A 27,671-nucleotide genomic window follows, 5' to 3' on the forward strand; every position below is an offset into this window, starting at 1 on the left:
GGCACAGTAGGAGTTCGGCCTTTTTTTTTACACTCCTATCCTATGGAGTTCCGCGGGCAGGAGGAGGAGGCCGGCCGCAGGGGAAGGGAAGAGGAGGAGGCCGCAGGGGAAGGGAGGAGGAGGCCGCGTTGGAGGACGGCTGGGGTGAGGAAAAAAGAAAAAAAAGAACGGTTCGGGCGGGGGCTGAAAGATTCTCCTGCGGGTGGAATTTCAGCCTCGACACTTAATCATTAAACGCACACGGTTAGTAAGTAATCTATGTTTAGTGAGTCTGATTGTGGGACTATTAGCAGTGTGTGTTCGTTTAGTGGGGTGGACATTGGAAAGAACATGTTGGTGCCTTTATAAGTAGTAGAGATTGCTTCAAGTTTTTTGTTATTTGAATGTTGAAATAGGGATATACAAAATCATTGTGGTTCATTTGATCTTGAAAACAAAATTCTAAGTGGTGAAGAAACAACCTATGATACATAGGAATTAATTAGGATAACATCCGCGAAAAGTGGACAAAATTAACATGTGTCCATTTATGTCTTGTCATAGAAAATGAAATACGCAGGAATTAATTAGGATAACATGAATTTCGCATGATTAGATTTGTCAAGAACTATTGTGTAAGATAAAAAATAATTCTTATATAAATTATAAAAATATCTCAAAAGCATCGCGTTTTAGACATTGACATGGTCTTGAAGATATAGCTTTGATCACTTCTTTTATGTTATGTATAATACCCAAAAAACTTGTGATATGGTGAAAACAGTTTTGAGACAAATCTATTACATGTAGTTTTCAAGATTTGAATGCAAATATTTTTAGCAATATTGATGGTAAAAGTTTTCAAAGTTTGACTGAAGGCATGTCCAAAAACCCGGTCCTTTTGTGAACCGCATGGAGTAACTTCGTTTAGCATTAGTTCTTTTCAGCTGCATGCATGGATTTAGTTAGAGTATCAAGATCCCTAACCTACGAACTTTGCTTAGTTACTCGAGGCATATGCCATATGGGCACAAAGATTAATCATGCACGGTTTCCCCCAACTCCCCCCTCTCTCTCGGTGCGCAGCGCACTCACGCGCCAGCCCCCCTCCGACGCGGCGTCCCCCAGCCGACACCGGCACAAGTCGGCAAGTGACCGACACGCACGGTCGGCCCGCTCTGCCCGCCCGTCGTCTCGTTAGTTACGTAACTTCGTCAGGTGCGGACCGAACTACGTACCCGTGCGCACGTACCGTCTCTCGTTCTCTGCGCGAGAACCGGACGGGGCATGGGCCGGTTCCTATTTCACGCGCCAAATCTGATTCCATGAATGGACCTGCTGTTCACAACAAATGTCATCGTCCAAGCTCCTAATCAACCACAAGACAATACAACAGGTGTCAAAAGAAGAAGAAAAAAACTGACGATTTTACATACATCTCCGCTGGAAGCTGGCCGCTTCACTGTCAAACCAATCGATTGCCGATTGGCGGACCGAAACAGAACTAAACGGACGAAACAACACACCTGAACCTATCTTCAGAAAGAAAGGCACGATCGAGGACTTCTCTCGAGCCTGAAAATAATTTCCTAGTTTCTCCCTCAAAAAAAGAAAGAAAGACCATAATTTCATGGACAATTTCATATACTAGTTTCATGCAAGTTCAGCGGCCGGCTCCTCTGCCACTTCCCGCGACGGCTGGAGCTGGACCCCTCCCCTGCTCGACCCCGACGCCGCTGCCCCTGCGCCCACCAGGCAGCCAGCAGCGTCGGAACCGGCTCCTCGCTTGCGCCTCCGAGCCCTTTCGGCCCAGTCCCTGACATGCTCCGCCACGTCGTCCTCGAATACGGCACTCTTGAACGAGCTCCCCATCTGCATCAAATTCAGTCATAGGTTCCACAAGTCAGAAGCGCAAGCTTATAATTACTACTCCGGTTCGTGTGGTGATTACTTACATGGGAAACGATGGCGTAAAGCGGGAGCGTGCTGTAGCTGCATAGCACCTGGACGAGCGCACTGACGAAGGTAAAAAAAAAACACAAGCAAAGACACGTCGTCAGCTATGCATCTCGAGCACCGGACAAAGTGGTTCCAGGAGGAGCTGCACGGCCCTTGCTACCGTACCATATGACGATCCTCGACACGTTGTATCCGAGCCTGTCCATGATGCAGGAGTTGAAGCCGAACGTCGCCTGCACAACACAAAAGGATGGATGACGCCAGAAATTTTACCATAGGAACTGAAGGATTTAGTTTTTGCTGCGTGATCTTGTGCTTAGTACTTACTAGCGTCCAGAAGAAGTAGGCGAACTCGAAGGCGTTCTGGAAGAGGATAAAGTGGATGAGGATGAGCAGGATCCGGGGCCTGTGGAACCAGAAGAGGTTGTCGTCTGGGTCCATGGCGATTTCCCCCGCATCCACGGCGGCCTGCTTCGAGGCCACCTCGTACGCCATCTCGGTTATGATGTGCTCCAGCTTCGTCCCAATCAGGAGCAGCAGCTGAATGCAGAGCAGAGCAAAGCAGGGCACACCACAATTAAGCACAAGGGCAAAAGGCAAAAATACACTTTCAGGAGTAGCACTTACAGCCAACGGGACCAGTGAGATCCAGAAGTAGGAGTGCCACCCTGCACCAAGAATTTTTCAGTTCAGTGTTTATCGTGTGCGTATATACTGACGAACAAGAGAACAGAGTTGTGGTGAGGTGATGTAAGAAAATCAGGTAATACCGGTGACGTTAATCAGCAGGAAAATCATCACAAATATCCAGTAATACCATCTGCAATGAGCAGATTGAGGTTAGCTATAAGCTCTGACGAACAACAGTCATCTTATCACTGCACCAGGTACCAACTTACTTTATACCAACCACTCGTTTATAATCCTTCTCCAGAGCCTTTACCATGTATTCGTAGAAGTTGAATTTTCGGTTTCCCCTGAAGTGCTCCTGTCAACCAAAAGACAGTTGTGCAACAACCAACCGCAATCAGGACAACTCAAAAACAAGAACAAATTGCAGCATATACATCCATGAACGCCAAGTACTAAATGGACCATCTAACCATGAGGAAACCGAGCCTCATTGCAATGTAGTCATCCTTGGTTACTGATCCATAGAACTGCTTGAAGAATGAATGCTGAAACAAACAGCCGCTCGAGTCAATTCAGAGTTCAGACACAAATCAAATTGTAATAGAAAAGATCTCAAATTTGACTGCTGGTTGCATTGATCCCGTACCATCCAAAGTATGGCCATGTTCATTTTGCCGTACCCTTTGTACCGGTCCTTGATGAACTTTCGCTGCTGCACCCGGTTGATCATCTTGGGAGCTGCAGCTGATGGTATGTGCATTCGTACAAATCGATTAGCCTTAGCCTTCGCCTTCGTTTAAAGAGAGAATGTTCACTGCCCAACGTACCACTGTCGCCCTCTTCGTTGATTCTTTTCTCCCACTGTTTCCATTTCCGCATCTACGAATGGCGAAGCGTGGACGTAGTGTCAGGCCAATGTTGGAAGTTCAGAAAGGGTCAATTAGCACGGGCAAGGATGGTTACCTGTAGTAGACCCAGGAGCACGGTGAAGGCGCTGAGAGCGACATGCGTGATAGCTAGAACGAAGATGAAGATGTGGATCTGTTCTAAAGCGTGAAGCGAGAGCAAAGGGACTTTACCCTGAAATACACACAATGTATATATCCTCGTTTTCAAAGTTTATACTAGTTCAGACCATTAATTCTTCATCCAACAAAAAAATAGATAATTACAGGTATTTAACTTATTATGGATTGGATGGAGTACTCTGCAGTGTAATTTTAATTTTCATATGCAACTAGCCAGACACGTGGATGCGGTTTTATTATGTTGCTCCAGATCTCATCATGCTTAACTTAGTTTGACTTCAAAATAACAATTTCTCAGTTGTATTAGAGGTCACATATACATATATATGTCCAAACAAGTAATATCGTGAAAATAAGAGTGAATTGCACTTTTTACCCCCTCTAAGAAAGTTTGTGACACAATTCACCCCATTTAGCAAAAATTACTTCGTTTTACCCCCATTTTAAAAACTTTGGACACCATTTTACCCCCTTTTAAGATTTTTGCCATACTGACAAAATGGTACGACATGTCAGGCATATGTGTCGCCTGCACGTCAGAGGTGTATCTCCTAAATGCACTTTCAGGGTTTAAATTTTGATAACGCTAAATTTCAAAGGTCCTCAAAATTTAACAAATACCAAAAATACTTTGGTACTATTTTGACCGAAATTTGGATTTAGATGAATTTACAGAACTTAAATTTTGTCTAAATCATTTCAAAATTTCGAGGTAGAAGAAATTATAGTAGCCATCAAAATTTTGAAACCCTCCTTCTGATTTGGCAAGGACACACGCACTCGAGCTAGGTAAGCTACACCAGCTCGTGGCCACCCTCATTGAGAGGCACCACGTTGTAAGCATTCAAAAGCATTGAATCCAAAAATTTAAGTGGTCAAAATTGAATGATTTTTTTTAAATAAATGAATTTTAGAAATTTTCGTGACCTACAAAATTTTATGGCTGCCAAAATTTTAAACCCCGAAGGGTATTTAGGATATAAGCCTCCGATGTGGTGGTAACACGCAGGCCTTACATTTGGGGCCACTCTATCAAGATGACCAAAAATCTTAAATGGGATAAACCGTGTCAAAAGTTTTTAAATGAGGTAAATCGAAAGAACTTTTAGTAAATAGAGTAAAATGTGTCAAAAACTTTATTAGGGAGGGTAAAAAAATGGAATTCACTTTGAAAGTAAGTTTGTAGACTTGTCATGGCGAATCACACGCGTCTGACAACCTCTCACAAATACATTTGCACAAAACGTACACATGGATCCCACTTTTAAGGTCTCTACAAGGCTATCGAGAGGATGTTTTGAGCTTGAAATATATTGTCCATCATTTTTCATCTCTGACCTTGTGGGCGAAATGGTTTGCATGCAAACAGTTTAACGCCCCTAAAATCCGCGATGTTTATAAAACCAAAAATATTTGGAGTTACTGTATATAGTTAACTGAGCGAGTGGTTGGTTGCCGACGCCGCGCTCAGTCCGAGTTTTAAATTTACTATGTCAGACTGTCAGCTTCAGTAAAACAAAAAAATGTGTATTGTATCAAGAACCTCGATCGAATTAACTAAAGCTTGTTTCTTGAGTCTTGACACCTGTCTGATGCAAGTATATGAACCTTGTACCCACCGACTCCTAGGCCCTAGCTAGATGCCGAAACATTTCCAAAAACCCGACAGATTCCCCAGCTGGTGCATCTGATGACGCCAAGTATCTGATGATGACTCAAAAGAAAAAGAAAAAAAATCAACATTTCCAAACCTTAATGGCGGAGCAGTGCCCCGAGGCCGCGGTCCCTCCCTTGAGCAGCCTCCTCGCGCCGACGCCGATGTTGGGGGAAGAAGAAGAAGAAGAAGAAGAAGATGCAGAGCCTACGCCGTAATGCGCCGTGGAGCCGGCGGCGCCAGGGAGGCACGGCAGCCAGTGGCCCATGAGGCTCTCGTTGATGCAGATCTTCTGTATCAGGTCCTGGGACACGACGAGCAGCAGCGAGATGAACCCGAGCAGCATCAGCTCTGCCGGCCACCAGTGCGCGTGCACGCACGCGCGTCAGAGTCAGAACAAACCCACGAGTCAGTGACAAGTAATTAAGCAAGCAACTCTGCGACCAATTACCTTCCTTGAGCTTGAGCAACGCCTCGTACAGCGTCTCCCTCCGGTGCTCCAGCGCCTGCACTGGCCGGGAACGACATGATTAGCAAGAAATTGAGAGTAAATGTAGCTGGAAAGGGCTGTGGATTTTGGATCACCTTCCCGAGATAATGGAGGGAGCGCTCGAAGATGATGGAGATGAGGACGATGACGGAGCACACCGAGGCCACGATCCACGTCGGCGTGTCCTCCAGCGTCGCCCCATTCGACATCGCTGACCACAACGGCTTGTTTCCCCACTCCTTCGAAAGTTCGAAGCCATATATATATATGTAGACAGCTTAAATGGCCCTCCTCATGCATCCTCCTTATCAGCCCATAAGTCCCTTTAATTAATTCTTCCGTTTACTTATTGGCTAAGCCTCTTTTAGCTCCATCCATGTTTTTCTTTTCCCCAAGGAATCCCTTTCCCAAAAGAGAAGCGTACAGCTAGACCCTGCCTGCTTTTCTTTTTCGGTGTATCATGCCCCGAATTTACACGAATGGTATTTATTTTTGTGGATGTTTCGTTGATCAGGTTGGCATTAAGCCGCATGGAGGCCACTTCCCGGAGAGTGCAAACGCTACAGTACAAGGCAGGGTGATGCGGCGTTGCTCAAAAGCAAGCGTACTCTTCAGGCCTTCTCGAGCAACCTTTTCAAGTTCACCATCAGATCAGCGAATAAACGTATTCCTGAGCCTTTCCTGTCGGTATTTTACAGTGCCGGAACATGCAAGACAATAAAGGAGAGGCCGATTGCAGCAGCCTGGGCCAAGTGAAGCTTTAGCGGTTAGCCGGTTAGCACTAACTTCAAAGCAGATAAACCGATGCGTGATTAATTACTCGAGCTTTTTCCTCTAGCTTTTCTACACGAAGGGCGATTTGGCCCAATCCAAATATCCAATGTCCAAACCGACGCCCGACTAATAGGCCGAAGTGGAAGTACTTGTTTTGCTGATGCACCGTCCAAAATTGCGTCACTGCCAACCTGCTGCTGACTTTGCTTGAGTCAGGGACTGGGAGGAACGAACGTGGCACGTGGCGAAGCTCACCAAGGTTAACGCGTCAGGCCAACTCCAACGAGGCGACCCAAACGGGCCGGACGCTTCCGTTCGGGCCGAAGTAGAGACAAAATGTGATTTTACTGGGCGACCATTTCTGCCTGCGTCCGGATTTCGGTCCGTGGAGAACCCCAAATCTGGGCAGGGTTTTTGCCTCCACGGACCAAGAAACGGAGCGCCGCACGGTCCGTTCGTCCGCCTAGGACAGGTCCAGTCAACCCTTTTCGTATTTTTGAGGCCACCTGCCAGCGACCCAACAGCCCACCCACCCAACCCCCCCCCCCCCCCCCCGTTTCCTTTTTAATGCGACCGAGTCGATCCCATTTCCCCCATCCACCACACACCCCACTCCACCCCAAAAACCTAGCTTCTCGCCGGCGACATGGATCCGCCGGTGTCTCCTCCATCCTCATTCTCGACGAATGTGCACGCCGACGGACATGGAGGCAACCATCCCGGCTGGGGAGCTTTGCTAGCCAGTTGTGGAGTAGGTGGGCAGCGCACTAGGCTTGCCCCGAGGCGTGGCAGCGGCAGTGTGCTCCGGGTGTCCAAGATGGAGCACAAGGAAGAAGAGGCGGCACCGGGAACTAGAGGCGATGGAGATCGAGGAGGAAGCGTCGGCCCTTCCTGCAGAGGCGCCGCATCCCCTTGGATCCGGTTTCTGGGTTCTTGGGATCGACGAGGACGAGGAGCAGCGCCTCATCTTCTTTGCGTGCAAGGCCTCCTCAGAGCACGGTGCCAAGGACGACGCGGAGCTCCGTGGCGGACCGTGCGTTCGAGCTCAACCGACGGGCGTTGCTTGCGGACAAGGGCCTGGCACCGCTCCTCCGGTACTCCGCTGCCGGAGGTACTCCCCCACGTCGACGAGGACGATCAGTAGCAAAACTGATCGCAGTCCTCTTTCCACGAACACCAGGGAGCCCCGTGGAGGACCTAATCGCACTCCTCTTTCCATGAACCCCAGAAAGCCCCGGTGGACGAGGACGATCAGTAGCAATTTGTATGTAGTTCAGGGTTCATGTTTATCGATGAAATGAAGCAAATTTCAATGAATTTAGGGTTCATGCGTTGTGTTCTTCTTTTTGCCCAATCTTGCCAATTGATTTCCTAAATTTACAAATATTTTTTTTTGTTCCCAATTTGCGTTGCACCGTTGGCGCACTGCCCGACCCAAACGGACGTAGGCCAGAGTCGGGTTTTTTTCTGTCCGGGCTTCGGCGCAAACGGACCAAGACGACCTCAAAACGGACCAAATTTTCGTCGGGCAACTCCACTGGGCAAGAGAACTTGCTGTACGCAATGCTTGCAAGCTAGTACTCCAGTACTCCTACTCCACAGCAAAGAGGAAAGGGAGTGCTAAAATTGAAGCCTTGACTAAATCTCCCAAAACGGTCCTTACATCTTGGTACCGTTTATGCACTTCATTCATCCATGGTCCTGAACTCCTGACAAGACCAGCAAATCTTCCGTCCCTACGGCTCGAAATTGGCACCGGCAACACCAGTAGTGCCGCCCTCGGCGTGAGTACTAGAACTTGCTTGGTGGCAAGAACTCGTACTACTACTAGTACTGGCACCCACCTCACGCCTCCCTCTGCTCCACAGCCTCCTAATCGACCTCACCCTCGCCAAACCCCGCGACTTCGCCGCGTCGCCTTCACGCGGCGCCAACGCCAGTGAATCCGTCTCCGGGACCTCGATGACATTGACAACCACCTCCGTTCCACCGGACGAGCTCGGGCCGCCGACGGTTCTTGCAGATGTCGCCACGTCGTCCTGGGAGGATCCGAAGAACAGCAGGTTGGCCGGCAGACGAATGGCGCCGCCGTAGTTCGCCGGCTCCGGCAGCACCGGAGGGAGAGCCAGCGGCGGCGGCAAGGCGTCCGGCTTGCCGACGTCGACCCGGCAGAGCGGGCAGGTCGGGTGGGAGCGCAGCCACAGGTCGACGCACTCGGCGTGGAAGCCGTGCCCGCACTTGGGCAGGAACCTGGCCGCCTCGCCGTCCCACAGCTCCCCGAGGCACACGGCGCACTCCTCCATCTCCTGACCTGCCAAGTCTTTCGCGTTGTGCAATGTCACCGGCAACGACGCCCGCAGAGCCACCTGATCAACAACGCCTTGAACGACTCCGGAAGCAGCAGCAGCCGCGCCAGCGCCAACGGCGCCCTGTTGCCGGGCACCTTGCAGGCGATGGACCGTGACGTAGTGGTAGAGGACGAAGGCGAGGCCGAGGGCGACGAAGAGGAGCGCCACGCCGGAGAAGACGACGTCGCCGTCGACCACGGTGGTCGGAGTCGTCCGTGCACTCGCGAGGACGTCCCCCGGCAACGACGACATGTTGGCGTGCGCGCCCCTCCGCTCTGTTCAATCGGCTTGGGAGATTTATATGTTTCTTTTGTAATAGTTGTAGCTCTCTTATTCATATTTTTCTTTCATAGAGAGGGTTTGGTGCACTTGATCCGAGACCGGATGGATGGGTTTGGTGAGTTGGTGTATTGGCGTGGGTGAGTGTAGTACGTGTTTGAGTGGAGCTGATCTGCTGTCTGCTGATGATACATCACCCGGTATCGTTTCGGTCTAAATTAATCCGACAGTGTGCCACAGAGAGTGCGACCCTGGAATTTACGCTTGAACGAAAGTAGGAAATCAAAGACACCTGGATGGGCTAGAAAGGCCCCTTGACAAAATTAACCTTCGTAACTACAGTAAAAAATTGCAACTCAGACACATGTGCGGCTACCGTAAATTAGTAATTTCCAAACTTTTACTACTTTCAGTTACAACACGTTTAGCAACCATGGTTTCATTTCATTTGGTAGCCAAATGAAATGAAATCCATTTTTTGATAGGATTTCATTTGGTTGAATTTGAATTTCTTGTTCAAAAATCATGTTTGTCTACCCACATGAATTTGTAGAGTGAGAGACAATTTCAAAAAAATAATGGCTTTCGGAGAAGAATTAGGGTTAGTTTTAGTACAGTTACATGAAATTTGACATTGAATTTTTGTGGCCAATTCCGTGACAACCAACAAGTTCATTTTTGAATTTCAAAATGAATTTCAGAATTCTAGACTCAAATGATGGGTGCCAAACGAGCTGTTAGAGTTTATTCTTAAATTCCAATAATATCTTTTGTTTAGTGTGCATACTATAGTTTTTGAAAGTTGGAATAGTAACCGGAGTCGGCCTATTGGGATGGACCGGTTTGGTTGTGAACCTCGGTCAATTTTTCTCTCTCTTATTGGGCCAAGATAAGTGGACTAGGTGCAGTATGTGGACAGGTTGGCCTGGCGCGGCTTTTCATGGTTATGATTTTGGGAAATGTGTAACAGTCTGAGAGCAACCTTTCTCCTTTTAAGTCCTTTTGAACTGTTTTGTAATTTAATTGTTGTCATCATCTGTCATGCTCATGTCATCATAATTATTTTGTCATGTCATTAGCATCATGTCGCATGAAATAATTATTCGTTTGCATGAAATGTCACTTCTTTTGTGTTGTCGTGTGCTTGTCTTTTTGTTGTGTTTGCTAGAGCCTAAAATTATTTTATAAAAATCCTAATTTGGTTTGGCAAAATAAATCCGTGTTTAATTAGACCTTCCTCTTGTTTCTTATTTTTATTGCGAAAAACTAAATTTGCAAAACCTGTATTTTTGTTGAAGCTTTTGTTAGCCCAAAAGCCCATTAAGCCAAACTCTAACCTTTGCTTTGCCTATAAAAAGCTAGCCCCTTCCTTTCTTTTCTTTTCTCCCTATTTTTTCCCTGGCCGCCGCCACTCTTCTTCTTCCTCCTTTCTTCTTCCTCCCGAAGAAATCCCCAGGCACCTCCTCCTCCAAGGCTGAGCTCCTTCCATGGCCAAGCTCCCCAGCGCCGCTCGCCCGCGAGCCCCTCGCGCGCGCCGCTCCCCGCGCCCTCCTCTGCCGCGACCCGTTCTTGGCCGTGCCGCCCGAGGCGACCTCGCCGCCTGCTGCCTCTGCGCCCGAGCCGCCTCTCCCTGGTCGCCCCTCTCCGCGCGCGCCCTCCTCCCTCGGGCTCCTCACCCCGTCGCCCGCGCCTTCGAGCTCCTCACCGGCCGCCTCCACCACGCCGGCGTCGCCCCCTCGTCTGCCTCCTCGCCCGAGCCGCCCGTCGCCCTCGCCTCCACTGCGCCTCTCCGCCTCCACCTGGCCGCCCGTGCGCCTCCTCTCCACCGAGCACCGCCTCCACCTAGTCGCCGCGTCCACCTCACCTTCCCCAAGCACGGCGCTGCTACTCCCTTCCTCCAGCCCGCAGGCCCAGCATGCCCAAGCCCAAGCCCATGGCCCTTTTTCCCCTTTTCTTTTCTGTTTTCTAAAATTAATAAAATCCTGACTTGTGGGCCCTGTTGGTCAGCGCCTTCGTGTGCACGCTGCCGCTGCTGTGTTGCCGCTGCTCCGCGTCGAGCCGCCTTGCTGCTGCACTTCGTCGACGCCCGCGAAGACCACATCGCTTTGGAGATGAAGCCGCGCGACTACATCGCCTACGTGAACAACTACTTCGTCTACGAGGACTACATCATTTACGACGCCTACTTCCTCTACCATCGACTACGTCGTGGCACGCTACGAAGGTAGAATCTTAGAGCGACCGTTTCGTAGACCTGTAGACCCGTAGGTTGCGAGTGTCGATATGCCTGTGTTGTATGAGATGTCCGTGTTTGTATCGATAGTACTAGTTGCAGGTACCTCGTTGCCACCGGCGTGTGCAACCCCGACCTAGTCGGATCTTTGTGTTGTTCTTGTTTTAAAGCATGCATCGCACCTATCCATGTCATTGTCATGCATCTTAATACAACTATAATATTGTTGTGTGTAGTTAATCCATTAAACTCTATTTCCTTGCATATGGAGTTGTATAGATGTTATGTGTAGTATTTTCGGACTCCATTTAACTTGATAAATTATATATCGGATTTACTTTCGGAATCCTTGATATGACATGCATCATCCCTATGTCACGCATCATTCTTTGATTGCGCATATTAATTACCATGTGTATCTTGTATGTTTATATTTTCCTTTTATGTCGTGTATTTGCTTCTTACTCGCTAGTCTTCGATTCCTACGACGACGACTACGCTTGTGTTCTTCTTCCAAGATTCTTGCTCAATTTCGGGCAATTGAGTACTACAGGCAAGCAGCCATTCCTTGACCATATTGTTTATACCTATTGCCTCTCTCTCAATCTTGTATTAAGTTACGATCTCAATCTTGTCACGATGCTTCTAGGTTGCATAGCTTTAGTCAGCTCTATTCAAATGCCCGTTGTCTGGTTCCTTATCCTATTACCATGTCACATGTTTGCTTGTTGCCCTAGTTCTTGGTCATTAGATGTCATGCTTAATTTGCGAGTCTAGTATTCTTATATCTGGGGTTCCACAATTGCTACATCCACATGCTACTTTATGTTAATTGCAACTATTTAACTATGATATGATATTAAACTGTAACAAGGCAACAATGGGAGGCCGCGCTCTAACGCATTGGTGTTTTGTTCCATTGGCACCGACCAAAGGACTGAGTTCTCATTTTCGCCGATCCAAGAAACTTCGCGCTATCGCTCGTGGGAGAATATATGAGTTCCCCCTAGGCTTAGTACTCGTTTCATAGCTCTTCCAGGGGCCACATAGTTCGGGCGTTCCATTTGGCATTTGCATTGCATGCACACAGAGATTTGTGGACACTTGTTGGTGACTTTGCATATAGGATTGCGGCACTAGTCTGTAGTGGTCATTCTGCGGACACTGAACCACTACCAGCTGTCCTCGCAACTCTTGAGTCCGTACGACGCTTCGGCCGAGCTCTCGTTTCGGATTAGATTCAGTTGACTGGTCCCCTGGATTAGTTCTGGGGATTGGAAACGTCGTGTCGCCCAATCCTGCCGACACACGTCTTTGTGTGTGTCCTACTCGAGTGACAATAAGGGTTGGACGAACGTGTACGGGTAAATTGGCACACCCTGCAGGGATAAATCTTTCGAAAAGCCGTGTCCGCGGTTATGGACGACTTGGTTGGTCATTACTTGATCATAGAGAACTTAATCGCTTTAATCAACTTAATCTCATAAACTTGAGTAGTAATTAGCCTTAATCATGGATATGCTTAAAACTGCTTAAGTGTGAGTACCTTTGGATCAGTTCCTCACAAGGGGTTGAGGGGGTGGTAAGAGGTTGTGTTTGGTTGGTGTTAGTTATTAGAAGAACATCTCACTTAGTAGACGCTTCTCATCCTCTCATTAGACGTTGTTATTAGAGTGTCTCTACAGATATCTGCTGCTGCATAACCCCACTTTACCGTCTTTTGAGACATGTTGCATACTAGCATAGATCTCCCCGTAAGTCTTGTGAGTACTTTGTACTCAGTTGCTTTGCAACGTTGTTTTCTTCAGAGGTTCCAGCAGAGCAGGTGAGCCGCTAGCTTCTTCGTGGAGCACGACGTTGGATTCGATGTTCAGCCAGGAGATCCAAATTAGGGTTCTGAGACTCGTGGCGGGTTTCTTTTCAGCTTCCAGCCTCTTCAGGCCATGCTGTATTCTTGTCCGTTCTCGGGCATAATTTGACTTCCGCTGATGTAATGATGTAATGTTGGGACACGTGTCCTTTGTTTCTAAGAATTCTTATTCTGCTCCTCGTACGAGCTTTGTAATTACTCTCTTCTGTAGAGTTTTGGTAATGATATTCATGTTGCAAAACCCTGCGATGAGCACATTAATGCATGTATGTATTGAAGTGTTTATCGTAGGTTAAAAACCTGGGGCTTGAATTATGCAAAGGTTAGTAACTTGGGGTTAAATTGCATAATTCCGGTTCGGGATCTTACAAAATGCCCCCCAAAAAAAAAATATTTGGGAAATGTCGAAGGCCTTACCATCCCATTCGATGGACGTAATTTTCGTCGACAAACAACCATATTTTGATTTTTATTTTTTTGGTCAGACACGCGTAGGTTATTATGTTGATGGAAACTGGCCTGGATAACATTGATTGGCTAGGCCATAGCGTCTTCGTGATAGACACAATTATGGAACGGGAGGTCCGTCCAAATCTGGCTACAGTACCCATTCAATGTCTGGTTTTGTGTCTATTATATACTTAAAGCAATATGAAGGATACGTGGAGCCTCCACGTTGATCTACATCATTCTAATTATTTTCACCGTTGGATATGAGATTAAGAGTCCACGTTTCAACACGTTATGTTGGGTTCCTAAAAAGAACATGTTATGTTGGAAAAAAAAACTGCTAAAACAGACAGAACCATTGTTACGTACCCAGAGATCGAATCCCACGCCTCCCAGGCTCCCACGTACATTAGCTTTTTCTTTTTCTTTTTGAGCTGCATATACGTTAGCTTTTGGCCTTAGTTCTTTATATGGGATTCAATACCAGATCGATCCCGCTTCCCACAAATCAGTACAAAATTCCAATTGATCGAAACAACTAAATAAAATAACAAGCAATCTTCCCCGTAAAAAAAACAATGTTTTTTTCTCTAAAATTCCAATTGATCGAAACAACTAAAATGACGACTATAATTTTGAATAAACCGAAAACTATGTCAAAAATGTTTGAAGCAAACTTCTCTAACTGCCTCATTCGCATCTTGATATCTATTATATACTAAATAAAAGCAATATGATTTTCTCCAAATATCATGTAACAGAACGTTAGAAGATCAAACATGCATAAGCTGGACTATCCTTTTAAGTTTTACTAAGCCGCATGAGCCGGCCACCCTAGCGGAAGAAAACTTGAGATCGTTGACGCGCGGTGGCCAGACACACCCCTCACAAGAAAGGTTGCCATGCCATTGAATCGTCGCCGAACCAATGAGCAAGAGGACAAAAGGCACGAAATCACGAACCGTGAGATCCACAATCTTCATGTAATATATGATGATAGCCACACCAGAAAAAGGATGGAGTTGGAAGACCATCAATCCATGCACCGTTGTTTCCACCGTAGACCGCCGCCGCTAAGAACACACAAAACCTTACAAAAAAAGGTACTACTAATACAATGGCCAGACGTTGATCCGTGATTTCCCACACCTCCAGGCGCCCAATAGGCTATAAAAGACGTGGGGAACCGATAAAAATGGAAACCTGGTCAAGATTTAATGAGGATGACATATTTGATTTGATTGATGTGCTAGAAATAAACATCACGGGATGGCATATTTGATTTCATTGATGAGTTAGAAATAAACATCGCGTAGGGCCATTACAAATTAATAAAAGGGTGCAAGGTAGCTGCCGGACGTGATTTGCAACTAGAGCTATATGCTTACGTGAATCACGTCTGACATGATTTTCAAGATAATTTTTCTTTCTAAAAAATAAATTTACACGATCAATAACAATTTGTGTTTTAAATATGCATGCATTTTTTTCACGACCATGATTTATGCTAGGGAAACATTATGTTTGATCGATGAAAGGAAACATTCTGATTGATAAATAAAAGTATATTTTCTTTACACTACCAGAAACAAAATTACGCAGTAGCGAAAACAATGTTTTGGTGTAATAAATAAAGGTTCATCGATACAAATTCATTTGACGGGTGTTCTAGCAACCGTATGTATGTTTGCGAAAGGAAATTGTCATATATTAAAGCAACTAGCTCTTACAGTACTATATTCAATTGACCAAAAATAAAATTACACAACTCCTTGAGGAAAAATGACTTCGGACTTCCAAACCACGTCGAAGCTATGACAATGTTTTTGACGTACGAGCCGGGATATAACCGATTTGAGCCAGAAGACACCCGTGATATTGATCTGAGAAGCAGACCATCATTCCAAAAGGCGACGACGATGGTTGGATGACCATTGTAAATTCAGCCAATCAGATCAGTCGAGACCTAACCTTACTAGCTCCGAGGCGAAACTGAAGTTTGACAAACCTCGCCAATCAGAAAAAATGCGCACATACAGAACACGAACACACGGAAACGAATCGACTATTTCATAAGAGTCGCCATCAACGAGATCGTCACTGATGAGGTGGATCATTAGTCGAGAAAACCTAATTCTTAAACCGCACGGCGCCACAATATCCACCATAGCGTCACAGCCGAGGAACCAAACCTAACTCTAAGAAGCCTAACTACCAGCCCTCAAACTGGTCGGAGTCCCACCCCTCCTGCTGTAGCGGCAAACAGGGAGGAGGGGACGTCCGCAACGCTTGCGGGAAGCAGTGGTGCGAAAATGCTGTTTTGGAACAGAAGCGGATAGGGTTTCTGGAGATAGTACCTTTTTATTTTGACGAGTTATGAAAACCTTACGCAAGACGTCATGTCAACGACATATGATGAAGAGTTCGCCGAAATGCATGGAGGATATGGCTATTGTGACTTCACACATGAGTGAGATCATCTATCATTGATAACTACCACCCCTCCTACCTGGCAAATGGGGGAGAAGGGGACCTTCACAGCTCCTGCGGGAAGCAGTGGAGCGGAAATGCTTTTTTTGAATAGAAGCGGTTTCTGGAGATAGATATCTTTTTATTTTGATGAGTTATGTAAATCTTATGCAAGACACATCATCGACATATGGTGAAGAGTTCGCCGAAATGCACGGAGGATATGGCTATTGTGACTTCACGTATGAGTGAGAGACACCTATCATTGATAAGTGTTTTAAAGTAAATATAGAAATACGTATATGCAGCAAATACAAAAAATATTGTAAAGACGTTTCCCGCGCAATTGCGCGGGACACCTTGCTAGAATGCTAGTTTTCGCAAATAAAAAGAAGTCTATTTCGTACTCTCTCCGTTCCGAATTAACTAACGTCTTATACAAATCCACGTCCGTTAATACGGGACGGAGGGAGTACTTAGCGCAGTGGAAATTCTGTTCCCACCCAAGATAGCAAAGTGATCGAATTCGATTGGAAGGAACTCCGTATTTAGAAACGGAGGGAATACACCAAAATTTATCTATCCGTAAACAGCGAATTGGCAGCGCGCGTGCACTGACTATCCGTAGACTCCAGTGTGGTCGATCGGGACGGCAATCCATTCCGATGGTGTATGATTGTTAGCGCAGGTGCCGTCGACACGCCGGAAGCGCGCTCGGGCATACGTGGTACCACCCAGAGGAAACAGCCAAAAAAAACTTGAGACCGTGACCGTGAGAGCCACGGCTATATGCATGTTTCTTTCTCCCTGCCTTCAGGAACCCAGATTTCGTTTGCTGTGATCTCATTCATGACGTCCGCGACGGTGCCAGCGGCCGGCTCCGTAGCTCGCCGTGGCTGCCAGCCAGAGGTCGAGGCCGTTCTTGGCGCCTTGCCAGACCGTTATATGGAAACGTCGACGCACGGCCATACAGGATCTTTCTTGTCTTTGTGTTACCTGATGTATTAAACCGTTCAACAATGTTGCCGCGCGTAGTGCCCGTTTTCTAAAAAGCAATGTTCCAGGCAGTACAACATCAAGCTTAATAAACCACCAGCTAAAACAAAGCTTATAAACCACTGGAAATGCTTAATTGGGACTATTATCACCATGCACAAGATCAGTATACCGAATAATAATGCATGGAAGAAGCGCATATAGCACGCGCCAATCAGTCGCGCGCATGCAGGCAGCATGCCCACCTTGTTGGAATGCAGCAAAGTCCGAAAGGCCCCATGACCGAGTGGCGCCGCCGCAACCCCAACAAATTTACACGCCGTACAAAACAAAATCGCACCGATCTCGAGGCGCACACTCTATAATTCCACGTTCCGTGCCCCGCAGACACCAATAATTTCCGAGCACGGGCAAACGTGCACGGCTGTACCCAGCTACATATACACCGTACCACCTGACGAGCTCAAGTGGCTCAAGGCTCGAGAAGCAGAGTGCGTTCAACGTGGTATATAGTGAGAGAGAGACGGTGATCTTTGCTGAGCCAGCAGCCATGGCGGGGACGTCGTTGCCGGCGTCGGAGAGGCCGCCGCACGCCGTGATGATCCCGTACCCGGCGCAGGGCCACGTGACGCCGATGCTGAAGCTCGCCAAGCTGCTCCACGCCCGGGGCTTCCACGTCACCTTCGTCAACAACGAGTTCAACCAACGCCGCCTGCAGCGCGCGCAGGGCGGCGGTCCCGGCGCGCTCGACGGCGCGCCCGGATTCCGCTTCGCCACCATCGACGACGGCCTCCCTCGCTCGGACCGCGACGCCCAGCAGGACGTCCCTTCGCTGTGCCGCTCCACCATGACCACCTGCCTCCCCAGGTTCAAGGCGCTCATCGCCAGGCTCAACGAAGACGCCGATGGCGCCGCGCCGCCCGTGACATGCGTCGTCGGCGACAGCACCATGACCTTCGCCCTCCGCGCTGCTAAGGAGCTCGGCCTCCGCTGCGCCACGCTCTGGACCGCCAGCGCCTGCGGCTTCATGGGGTACGCCCACTACAAGGACCTTGTCCAACGTGGTCTCTTCCCTCTCAAAGGTATATACGGGCATATGGCAGAAAAAAATGAGTAAACAAAGAAATTACCCACTTGAGATCGATGATGAAAGTTCCGTTTTGGGTGCAGACGAGGCGCAGTTGAGCAATGGGTACCTGGACACGACAGTGGACTGGATACCGGGGTTGCCGAAGGACCTGCGGCTGCGGGACTTGCCAAGCTTCGTGCGCAGCACCGACCCGGACGACATCATGTTCAACTTCTTCGTCCACGAGACGGCCGGCATGGCGCAGGCGTCCGGGGTGGTCATCAACACCTTCGACGAGCTGGACGCGCCGCTGCTGGGCGCCATGTCGAAGCTCCTGCCGCCGGTCTACACCGTGGGGCCGCTCCATCTCACGGTGCGGAACAACGTGCCAGCGGAGAGCCCGGTGGCCGGCATCGACTCCAGCCTCTGGATTCAGCAGCAGGACGCGCCGCTCCGGTGGCTCGACGGCCGGGCGCCGGGCTCCGTGGTGTACGTCAACTTCGGGAGCATCACGGTGATGTCGAACGAGCACCTGCTGGAGTTCGCGTGGGGACTGGCCAACACCGGCTACGCCTTCCTCTGGAACGTGCGGCCGGACCTCGTCCGGGGCGACGAGGCCGCCCTGCCGCCGGAGTTCTCCGCGGCCACGGCGGGGCGGAGCATGCTGACGACGTGGTGCCCGCAGGAGAAGGTGCTGGAGCACGAGGCCGTGGGGGTGTTCCTCACGCACTCCGGCTGGAACTCCACGCTCGAGAGCATCTGCGGCGGGGTCCCCATGGTTTGCTGGCCGTTCTTCGCCGAGCAGCAGACCAACTGCCGGTTCAAGCGCACGGAGTGGGGAATTGGGGTGGAGGTGCCCGACGAGGTGAGGAGAGACGAGGTGGAGGCCATGATACGGGAGGCCATGGAGGGGGAGAAAGGCCGCGACATGCGGCGGCGCGTGCTGGAGCTCCGGGACAGCGCGCTGGCCTCGGCCAAGCCTGGCGGCCGCTCCATGTGCAATGTTGATAGGCTCATTCAGGAAGTGTTGCTTGCTTGAAGCAGCCATTGTTGATGTCTTCTGATATAAAACCTCATCTTGGGTTCGTGGCGTAGGCATGTGCAATTAATTGGTGCTTCTTCTAATGAGGAAATGCAACTGTTCACTCGCTGGTTTTCAAAAGTAAATAGAAAATAAAAATAAAAATAAATAAACAACAGAAGAATGCACGGTCTCGACGTGCAGGCTGCAGCCATCTCCAGCAAAGTGGCTTTTACTAACTGAAGCAATTTTCATTTTTTTTTACCAAGAAGCAATTTTCACTAATTCGGGAGGACGATCCATTTTTTCTTAATTATGCACTTAACGCTCTTTCCTTGGTACATACTCCATCTGTCCATCAATTTGCTCTTTTATCATATCACTCGATTTTTATTACTTCCTCCGTTTCATAATTCTTGTCTCAAATTGTCCAAAAATGAATGTATCTATTTCTAAAAAGTATCTAAATACATGTAAGATTTCGACAAGAATTATGAAACGGAGGTAGTACTTTCGGTTGATAAACATGGACACTATGCTGTCTTGTGAATATGCAAGGTAGGTCTCAATTAACCTGCAGTAAATATGCTCTTTTATCGTATCACTCGGCTCTTTTATCATATCACTCGATTCAACCACTGGCCATAAGCTAGCTTCATAAAAGAATTGAATTCTCCGAATTTATTACACCAACCATTCGATTGCAAATAATGTTGTAGTAGTTGTTCATGGTAGTACCAACTACGGACACTGTAAATTCAAGTATGTACGTACACCGTAAATTCATCCTATTTGGTGAACAAGTATGCCGAGAGTACCTATATAAAAACAGTCCCGTCATGTTACACAACCGGTTGCATTCTCATCGTTCCAATGGAACTATAGTGGAGTAGTGAAAGCAAGGATAAGAGAATACAAGTAGCGTTCGTTCATGTTGGAAATGAGTTTGTATTGGAAATGGAGGCATCGGAGTTCGTGCCACAGATCTTCCTCTCATCCCACCAGGCCACCACGGCCGATCTATGTGCAATGTTGATAGGCTCATTCAGGAAGTGTTGCTTGCTTGAAGTAGCCATTGTTGATGTCTTTTGATATAAGACCCCATCTTCGGTTTGTGGCCAGGGCTGTGCAATTAGTTTGTGCTTCTTCTTCTAATGATGAAGAGTAATGCGGCTGTTCACTCGCTGTTTTTTTATTTCGAAAAAGTAATTTTATTCTGAAGCTGCTATGCTCGACAAAACAGCAGAAGAATTCACGGCCTCAAGTCAGGCGCAGGCGTGCAGCCATCTCCAGCAACAGCAAGTGTAACAGCCAGTGGCCTGTAGCCCTGTTTAACTGATTACCTGAAGCACTCTTCACTTGTCAGGAGGACGATCAAGACTTTTCTAAATTCAGCAGTGTAACATATTAAGTACAAAATTTCCGGTTCAGTACCACGAAGGTTGCAGCTGCCATGATGTTCAATAGTACGTCTCTATGAATTTGCCCTCTTACAGTATCACTCTATTTTTATTACTTTCGGATGATAAACATGGACACTCAGCTATGTTGTGAATATGCAAGGTAGGTCTCAATTAACCTGTCATGCATCAAGGCCATTATTCAACCACTGGCCATAAGCTATCTTCATAAAAGAATTGAATTCTCCCAATTTATTGTACCAACCATTCGATTGCAAATAATGTTGTCACAGTTGTTCATTATTGTACTGACTATGGACACTGTAAATTCATATGTGTACTGACACTGTAAATTCATCCGATTTTGTGAACAACTATGTCAGGAATACCTATATAAAAGCAGTCGAGTTCATGTTAAACAACCCGGTTGTAATCTCATCGTTCCAATGGAACTATAGTAGTGAAAGTAGAGGATATGAGAATACAAGTAGTGTTCGTTTATGTTGGCAATAAGTTTGTATCGGCAAAGGAGGCATCGGAAACTCAAGTTCGTGCCACAGATCTTCCACTCATCCGAGCACGGACCATGTTGCGAGAACCAAGATCAAAGGAAGGAATGGTAGCTGGATATAGCCAGGATACATTAATCTATTCTTCAGAATACGATGGACTGATAGCCAGAGATTCCAATTTCCGAGTTATTGAGGATGGATAGGTCGTGATGATGCTGGTTGCATTTGGAAGGGCGACGCTCCCGACCGTAACTAGCACACTGGCACCGTAGTAGTTTCGCTCAGAAAGTTCGTGCATCCTAGAGTTCATCAAGGAACATGCTGCATCTAGTATCATGACTCGTTTCGTTCGGCAGGGGAAGCCGCCGGCAGCATCAAAACGTTAGGCATGCTGCTGCTCGTTTGCGTAGAATCATTCAGGGTTGTGGCATGTCCGTCCGCAGTTCACTGGCAGCAATTGTAATCCCCCGGCTGCTGCAGAGAGCATACCACAAGAATCATTGGCCAGAAAAAAAGTTGGGGGCGTTTGGACTGGAGCCGTTGGGGGCGCTTGGGACTCTCCCCCGCGTATCCTCGGCGATGTCTCCAGCGAGGATGTCAACCAGTTGGTGTTGAGGGCTCTGCTCCGGCGACAAAAAATTCCAGCCTTCCAAAGCTTGTTCGTAGTTTCACACGATTAAACACAACCAATAATCAGACACATACAAAAGGGGCCTACCGAGCACAACACAGACATTGGGGAAAAAATATTCACCGAGTTGGGGGAAGGCATTCATTCAACACACGGCACCGATTACAATGTTCAAGGAGAGCAATCACACTCTGGAACTGGTACACGAGTGGATATTTTAAGAAGCGATTTGCGGTTCCTGATCCCAGGTACGATGCATAATTAGAAGCGGATAAATCCGGCTCCAGCTGCCTGCATCTCCAGGATCTGAGCGGCGGCTGTGGCGGTGCTCCACTTTTCCTCTCTGATCTAACCGGCATGGGCGGCGACCAGTGGCGCGTCGCTGTCCGCTGCCTTTTCCTCCCTGATCTGAGCGGCGGCGGCTGGTGCGTCGCCGTTCGCCATCTCGTTTCTGTCCACTTGGTGGCTCTGCTTCACGTCCTCGACTACGACGACCCTGATGCGCCGATGCGCTTCGCATCTCCTTCCTCCTCGACCACACAGACACGACTGATACTCTGATAGGCCCCAAGATATTCCAAGGACGCTTTTTGGCGCGATGCAACGGCATATCTTCGGCCTCCCTCCCTCTCTGCCCCTTCCGGCAGCGGCAGCCTTATCCTCTCCACCGCCCCAAACTCTCACATCTGCTCTGCTTGGAGAAGCAGCATGTCAAGGATGCCCCCTCCGCCGCCTCCCCTCTCCAGCAAGCCCCCCACCCTCCCCTTCTCCCCCAAGAAGCCGCCGCCGATGCCCGTGTACAAGGACCTGCATTTCAACCACGACCTCTCCGCCACCAAGAAGTTACAGGTAACCAAGACAGCAGCATGCCCTCGTTCTCCAACGCGCCTGTGCCTGGCCAGGGAACTCAGTCAATTTAGTTTCTTGCGATGGTAATGGGTTTGCACTGGCTGCAGGCTGGTGTGGACTTGGTGGCGCGGCTGGTGGGTGTGACCCTGGGACCCAAGGGGAGGAATGTGGTGCTCAGCAACAAGTATGGCCCTCCCAAGATCGTCAACGACGGGGAGACGGTCCTTAAGGAGGTAATGCAAGTCACCTCAGGCGGATCTGTTCTTGCAATGCTGGATATTTTACACTGTTTTGGGGTTGATCAGAAGTTCCAGTAAACTGAATTTCTCTATCCGACTATCACAAGATCGAATTGGAGGACCCGTTGGAAAATCTAGGAGTTAAATTGGTCAGACAGGCTGGCGCCAGGACGAATGATATTGCTGGTGATGGCTGTACAACTTCTATTATCCTTGCTCAAGGCCTGATTGCTGAAGGAATGAAGGTATGCTTGTGTGATGAATATGCTGATAAAAAATTCTGGTTTCCCGAGAAGTTAGCAGGAAAAGTTTATTTTAGAAATGAACACTCATACAGAAACATCTGAACACTAAACCTGTAGCTTATTATTGTTTTCAAAAGTAGGTTCTTGCTGCTGGAATTAATCCTGTCCAGATTGCACGTGGCATTGGGAAGACTTCTGATGCTTTGGTTTCCGAACTCAGGTCGATGTCACGGGAGGTATGATTTATCAGTTAATATGTGACTGCCACTGTGGACGTTCTTGTATTTACCTAGTGAAGATATTTTAATATCATGTGATTTGCTGTCTTCTAGATTGAAGACCACGAAATAGCACATGTGGCTGCCGTTAGCGCAGGAAATGACTATGCTGTTGGAAACATGATTTCTGATGCTTTTAAAAGAGTAGGCAGGAAAGGCATGGTTAGAATTGAAAACGGGAGAGGCACCGAGAACAGTTTAGAGATCGTTGAAGGAATGCAATTTGAACGTGGTTACCTCTCACCTTACTTTGTAACTAATCATGCAAATATGTCCGTGGAGTTCACTGACTGTAAGGTAGTGCTGATTTCTTCATGATACGATATCACTCTGCGGAATAATTACCTGACTTACGTTTTGTGTTTTGTAGATCCTTTTGGTTGACAAGATAATTACTGATCCAAGGGAGCTTTTAAAAGTATGCTTTAGTGCTGTAAAAGAAGATTTTCCATTGGTAATAATTGCCGAGGATGTAGAAGAAGAAGCATTGGCTACTTTGACCAGAAACAAGCTATCAGGGATGATCAAAGTGGCAGCAATAGAGGCCCTTTCTTTTGGAGAACAGAAAACTCAATGCTTGGAGGACATCGCAATCATGACAGGAGGTACATAACTGGATTGCCAACTCAGCTGTTGCAATTCTAGTCATCATAGTCATCAAGGAAGCTAACAAACATTGCAATTCTTTTGTTGGTTTTCAGGTACAGTTGTGAGAGATGACATGGGATACACACTAGAAGAGGCAGGGAAAGAGGTTTTAGGTTCTGCATCTAAAGTGGTGATCAAGAAAGATTCAACACTAATTGTTACGGATGGAAGCACCCTTCATGCAGTTGAGAAAAGGGTTGCTCAAATAAAAGGCCAAATTGAGGTATAGTTAGTAAAATAGACCTTTTATACATATCGACATGTGAAACTGTAGTTAAAGCTTCCTAAAGCTACCATGCACCTATGATAAATGATAATTCACAATGCTGTAATATTTTTAATTTCTAGAACTCAAAGGAGAGGTACCAGAAGAAGATACTGGGTGAGAGGATTGCAAGGTTATGTGGTGCAATTGCAATCATTCAGGTCATCAGGTGTCACACTTATTTTAGTTAACTATGCAAAACATTGTGCACCTAGCATTTTGTGCCATTGGACTGTATGATTTTGATATCTAGCGAAAAGTTAATTGCAGGTTGGTGCTCAAACAGTCATTGAGATGAAAGATAAGAAGCTGAGAATTGAAGATGCCCTTAATGCAACCATGGTATTCATTACCCAATCTACAATCATTTCATGCGTGGTTCTGTACTCTGTAAACTAAATTTCCTAACCACATTTTGGATATTTCAGGCAGCTATTGATGAAGGTGTCGTAGTTGGAGGTGGATGTAGCCTATTGAGATTATCCAAGAAGATTGACATAATCAAGGAATCATTGGATAATATAGAGCAGAAGGTAACTTACTATGGTTTTGTTTGCAGTGCCAAATGGAACTAAGGATTCGGTCCTTTGGCTCTAAAAACTAGTATGTGGTCCTAACTACTTGTTAGAACATTCATCTTACTAGTTTCTGGACAAAAAAACTTAAATTGTACTCCCTCTGATCCTAAATTCTTGACTCAAATTTGCTCAAATATGGATGTATCTAAAAAGCGTCTAGATACATGTAATATTTCGACAACAATTTAGGATTAGAGGGAGTATTAAAGCTGAGCCACATCATCCTGGTTTCTACACTATGATTTCTGTCCAATGTGTGTGTGGAAAAGGAGTGCACAACATAAAGAAAAGTAGAAACTGATAACAGCCCACAATAGGAACGTCAATGTCATGGAATGTGCTATACTTACATATGGGTTTCATTTTTCATCCAAATAGTGCATTTACTAATTTATTTTCTTGTATATTAAAAAAAGAACAAATGTATGCAGCAGCGCGCGCAATGTTAGTTCCCCAGTGCTTACCTATTTGTATACTCTACTTTTGTAACAATCATGATGAATGTAAAAAGAAGTCAAGATAAATATTATTGCTACATGTGTGTTGCCGTAAAACAGATACTGTTTGGATGTCAAATTGAAGAATTCACTTATTTTTCTGTCTTGAGCTGTAACTTCCTTCCATCCATGTTAGATTGGCGCTGACATCTTCAAACATGCTTTGAGCTACCCTACCATACTAATAGCAAACAATGCTGGGATGAGTGGCAAGTTTGTCATCCAAAAGGTAATTGATCACCCATGTAGCTCTCAGTTCATTCACATGTTCCATTTAAGTCAACTGTTCTGTACCTGAGCATAATTATGGCTAACATGCATTTGGCTGTTTGCTGTTTGAAGGTGCTATCAAATGAAAATACAAATTATGGCTACAATGCTGCCAACGACTGCTATGAGGACTTGATGGCTGCTGGAATATTGGACCCATCAAAGGTGTAGTGAAACAATCATAGATAGTTCAAATAATCTAATGTCTTCAAATTAAACCTATAATGTGGAATGGTATGCTTACTCAGCAATCTTTCTACTTGCACCAGGTTGTGAGGTGTTGCATAGAGCATGCTGCCGTGGTTGCCAGGTCTTTTCTCACCTCCGATGTAGTGGTTGTCGAGGCGAAAGAGAGCAAACCAGTTCGCATAAGGCCCCCAATGCCACCTAGAAATTTGATCCCCCCAATTCCTGCATCAGGTAACTATGGTACCTTCATGTAGGAAAGATGCATCTTGTGTTTTTTAACGAGTACCCTTTTTGAATTGTCATGCTTATTTTGGTGCTCTGTTTTCAGTTTCAAGTATTCGGGTGTAGCATGCATGCTTGTCCTTCCGGCCTCCATGTGGTACCCAGGACAACAAAATACCTTGGAAGAATCATTTCTTTCTTTTTGCAAATCTGTCAAGATAGCTAAGTGTACTGGATGAAAGATTTGCTTCCAAACATTCCTCTGAAGAGTGAAGACCGAAGGAGAGGAGAGTGAGGGTCCTGAGGCTGTCTGTGCAGTCTTTCCTCGCCGGATAGTTCGTCGCAGATTCGTGGGAGATCAAGGTGTTTGATCAGAACTTCATGGAGGCAATGTCCAGACGGAATTTGTACATGCAGGGCACACAAATTACAACTGCGGTTCCCTGTAGAGAAAATTATGCATCAGATTCAGACAAGTTTCTACGAAACAATAGCATATTACTAGGATTGTATTCATTCGCTGATAAAGTCTCATAATTCAAAAGATTACTCGTATAAGTTTTCACTTTAATACTCCGTATATAAAATGCCCATTTCTGATAAGGGATTTAGTGCATAAATAACCATGGGCCGTTTACTTTGAAGAGATATTTGGTCATTGTTCCTTTACAGCGTGGATGTCGTCAAGTGCTTCCCACACACGCCGGGCACTCACGTCACACGTGTGCATGCATGGGAGAACTGCATATGCCACTGTAGTTGGTCGAAATTCGCATGATTGACTTTGTGCACGATTAACTATTAAACAACTTTGATCTTCTTCAAGGCGAATCTGCCCACTTTATATAGGACACTTGATAAGGAAGCTAATATTGTTATTGTTTTTCCCAGTAGCATTATCATATTAGTCGAGTTGAGTTACACGTGTCACACTGGGAATGGAGGCATCAACTGCTAATTGAGCTTATCTCTGAGGGTGTAAGTTTATGAGTACTACTCGTAAAAATCTTAGTTGGTGACGGTCCATTATACCAAGTTGTCAGAAAAATACAATAAATATATTTTAGAAAGTTACGGCTTGGAGATCATCCTTGGCCTTTACTATTTTCTTTAGTGTGTTTAATTTGGTGTCTGCTAGCTGTTGATGTGCTTGTTGTATCCTGAGTTTTTTTTTCATGTAATTTAATGGTCCGTGCTACTCCGTAGCTAATACCAGCGGTAGTTCACTAGAAAAATTTATATTAAGCTCAAAATAAAATCACAAGAAAAACATTATTGTAACTTTCATATTTTCCGATATGTAAAAATCACTAACTTAAATTCTGTTGGGATGTTTAACAAAAAACGTGAGTTGTAACAAACTGAAAAAGAATCGACTTAAAATGGCAAAAGAGTTCCCATTAATCCATTCTTATAAGAGGCCCGCAATCCTGAAGCATACATACTGAGATGTTGCAAATTGGCCAGTTTAAAACAATAGAGAGGCTGGAGGCACAAGCTTCCATGCATGCATGGTAAGCACATATGTTCAAAACACACACAAACACACACCTGCAGATCACCAGGAGCAGCAAGCAAATGGCACAGGAAGCAATC

The 27,671-nt window shown here is 46.6% G+C and overlaps 4 protein-coding genes across 4 annotated transcripts; 2 read left to right on the forward strand and 2 right to left on the reverse strand.

Annotated features, from left to right (window-relative positions):
* Window positions 1-1,320: 1,320 nt before the first annotated feature.
* Window positions 1,321-5,952, reverse strand: LOC100831614 (MLO-like protein 1). Its single transcript, XM_003581228.4, has 14 exons — window positions 5,839-5,952; window positions 5,705-5,759; window positions 5,351-5,604; window positions 3,535-3,651; window positions 3,399-3,450; window positions 3,218-3,315; window positions 3,042-3,116; window positions 2,838-2,926; window positions 2,709-2,758; window positions 2,566-2,606; window positions 2,266-2,478; window positions 2,104-2,171; window positions 1,935-1,995; window positions 1,321-1,851 (listed from the first exon to the last, which is right to left on the reverse strand). Exons 1-14 carry the CDS (start codon window positions 5,950-5,952, stop codon window positions 1,633-1,635), a joined length of 1,506 nt encoding a protein of 501 aa, XP_003581276.1. The 3' UTR covers window positions 1,321-1,632.
* A 2,120-nt stretch (window positions 5,953-8,072) lies between these two features.
* LOC100827229 (E3 ubiquitin-protein ligase EL5) lies at window positions 8,073-9,187 on the reverse strand. The gene has a single exon (XM_003579787.2). It carries the CDS (start codon window positions 9,115-9,117, stop codon window positions 8,254-8,256), a length of 864 nt encoding a protein of 287 aa, XP_003579835.1. The 5' UTR covers window positions 9,118-9,187; the 3' UTR covers window positions 8,073-8,253.
* Window positions 9,188-17,306: 8,119 nt separating this feature from the next.
* Window positions 17,307-19,378, forward strand: LOC100826715 (7-deoxyloganetin glucosyltransferase). The gene is made up of 2 exons (XM_003579785.4): window positions 17,307-18,244; window positions 18,333-19,378. Exons 1-2 carry the CDS (start codon window positions 17,713-17,715, stop codon window positions 19,268-19,270), a joined length of 1,470 nt encoding a protein of 489 aa, XP_003579833.1. The 5' UTR covers window positions 17,307-17,712; the 3' UTR covers window positions 19,271-19,378.
* A 2,551-nt stretch (window positions 19,379-21,929) lies between these two features.
* On the forward strand, window positions 21,930-26,678 carry LOC100827537 (chaperonin 60 subunit beta 4, chloroplastic). Its single transcript, XM_003579788.4, has 14 exons — window positions 21,930-22,644; window positions 22,752-22,877; window positions 22,991-23,128; window positions 23,269-23,364; window positions 23,461-23,703; window positions 23,777-24,011; window positions 24,108-24,277; window positions 24,403-24,480; window positions 24,590-24,661; window positions 24,748-24,852; window positions 25,531-25,623; window positions 25,737-25,829; window positions 25,934-26,084; window positions 26,182-26,678. Exons 1-14 carry the CDS (start codon window positions 22,504-22,506, stop codon window positions 26,199-26,201), a joined length of 1,761 nt encoding a protein of 586 aa, XP_003579836.1. The 5' UTR covers window positions 21,930-22,503; the 3' UTR covers window positions 26,202-26,678.
* The last annotated feature ends 993 nt before the right edge of the window (window positions 26,679-27,671 follow it).

This window comes from Brachypodium distachyon, chromosome 5 (genome assembly GCF_000005505.3).
Source record: "Brachypodium distachyon strain Bd21 chromosome 5, Brachypodium_distachyon_v3.0, whole genome shotgun sequence".
NCBI lineage: Eukaryota > Viridiplantae > Streptophyta > Magnoliopsida > Poales > Poaceae > Brachypodium > Brachypodium distachyon.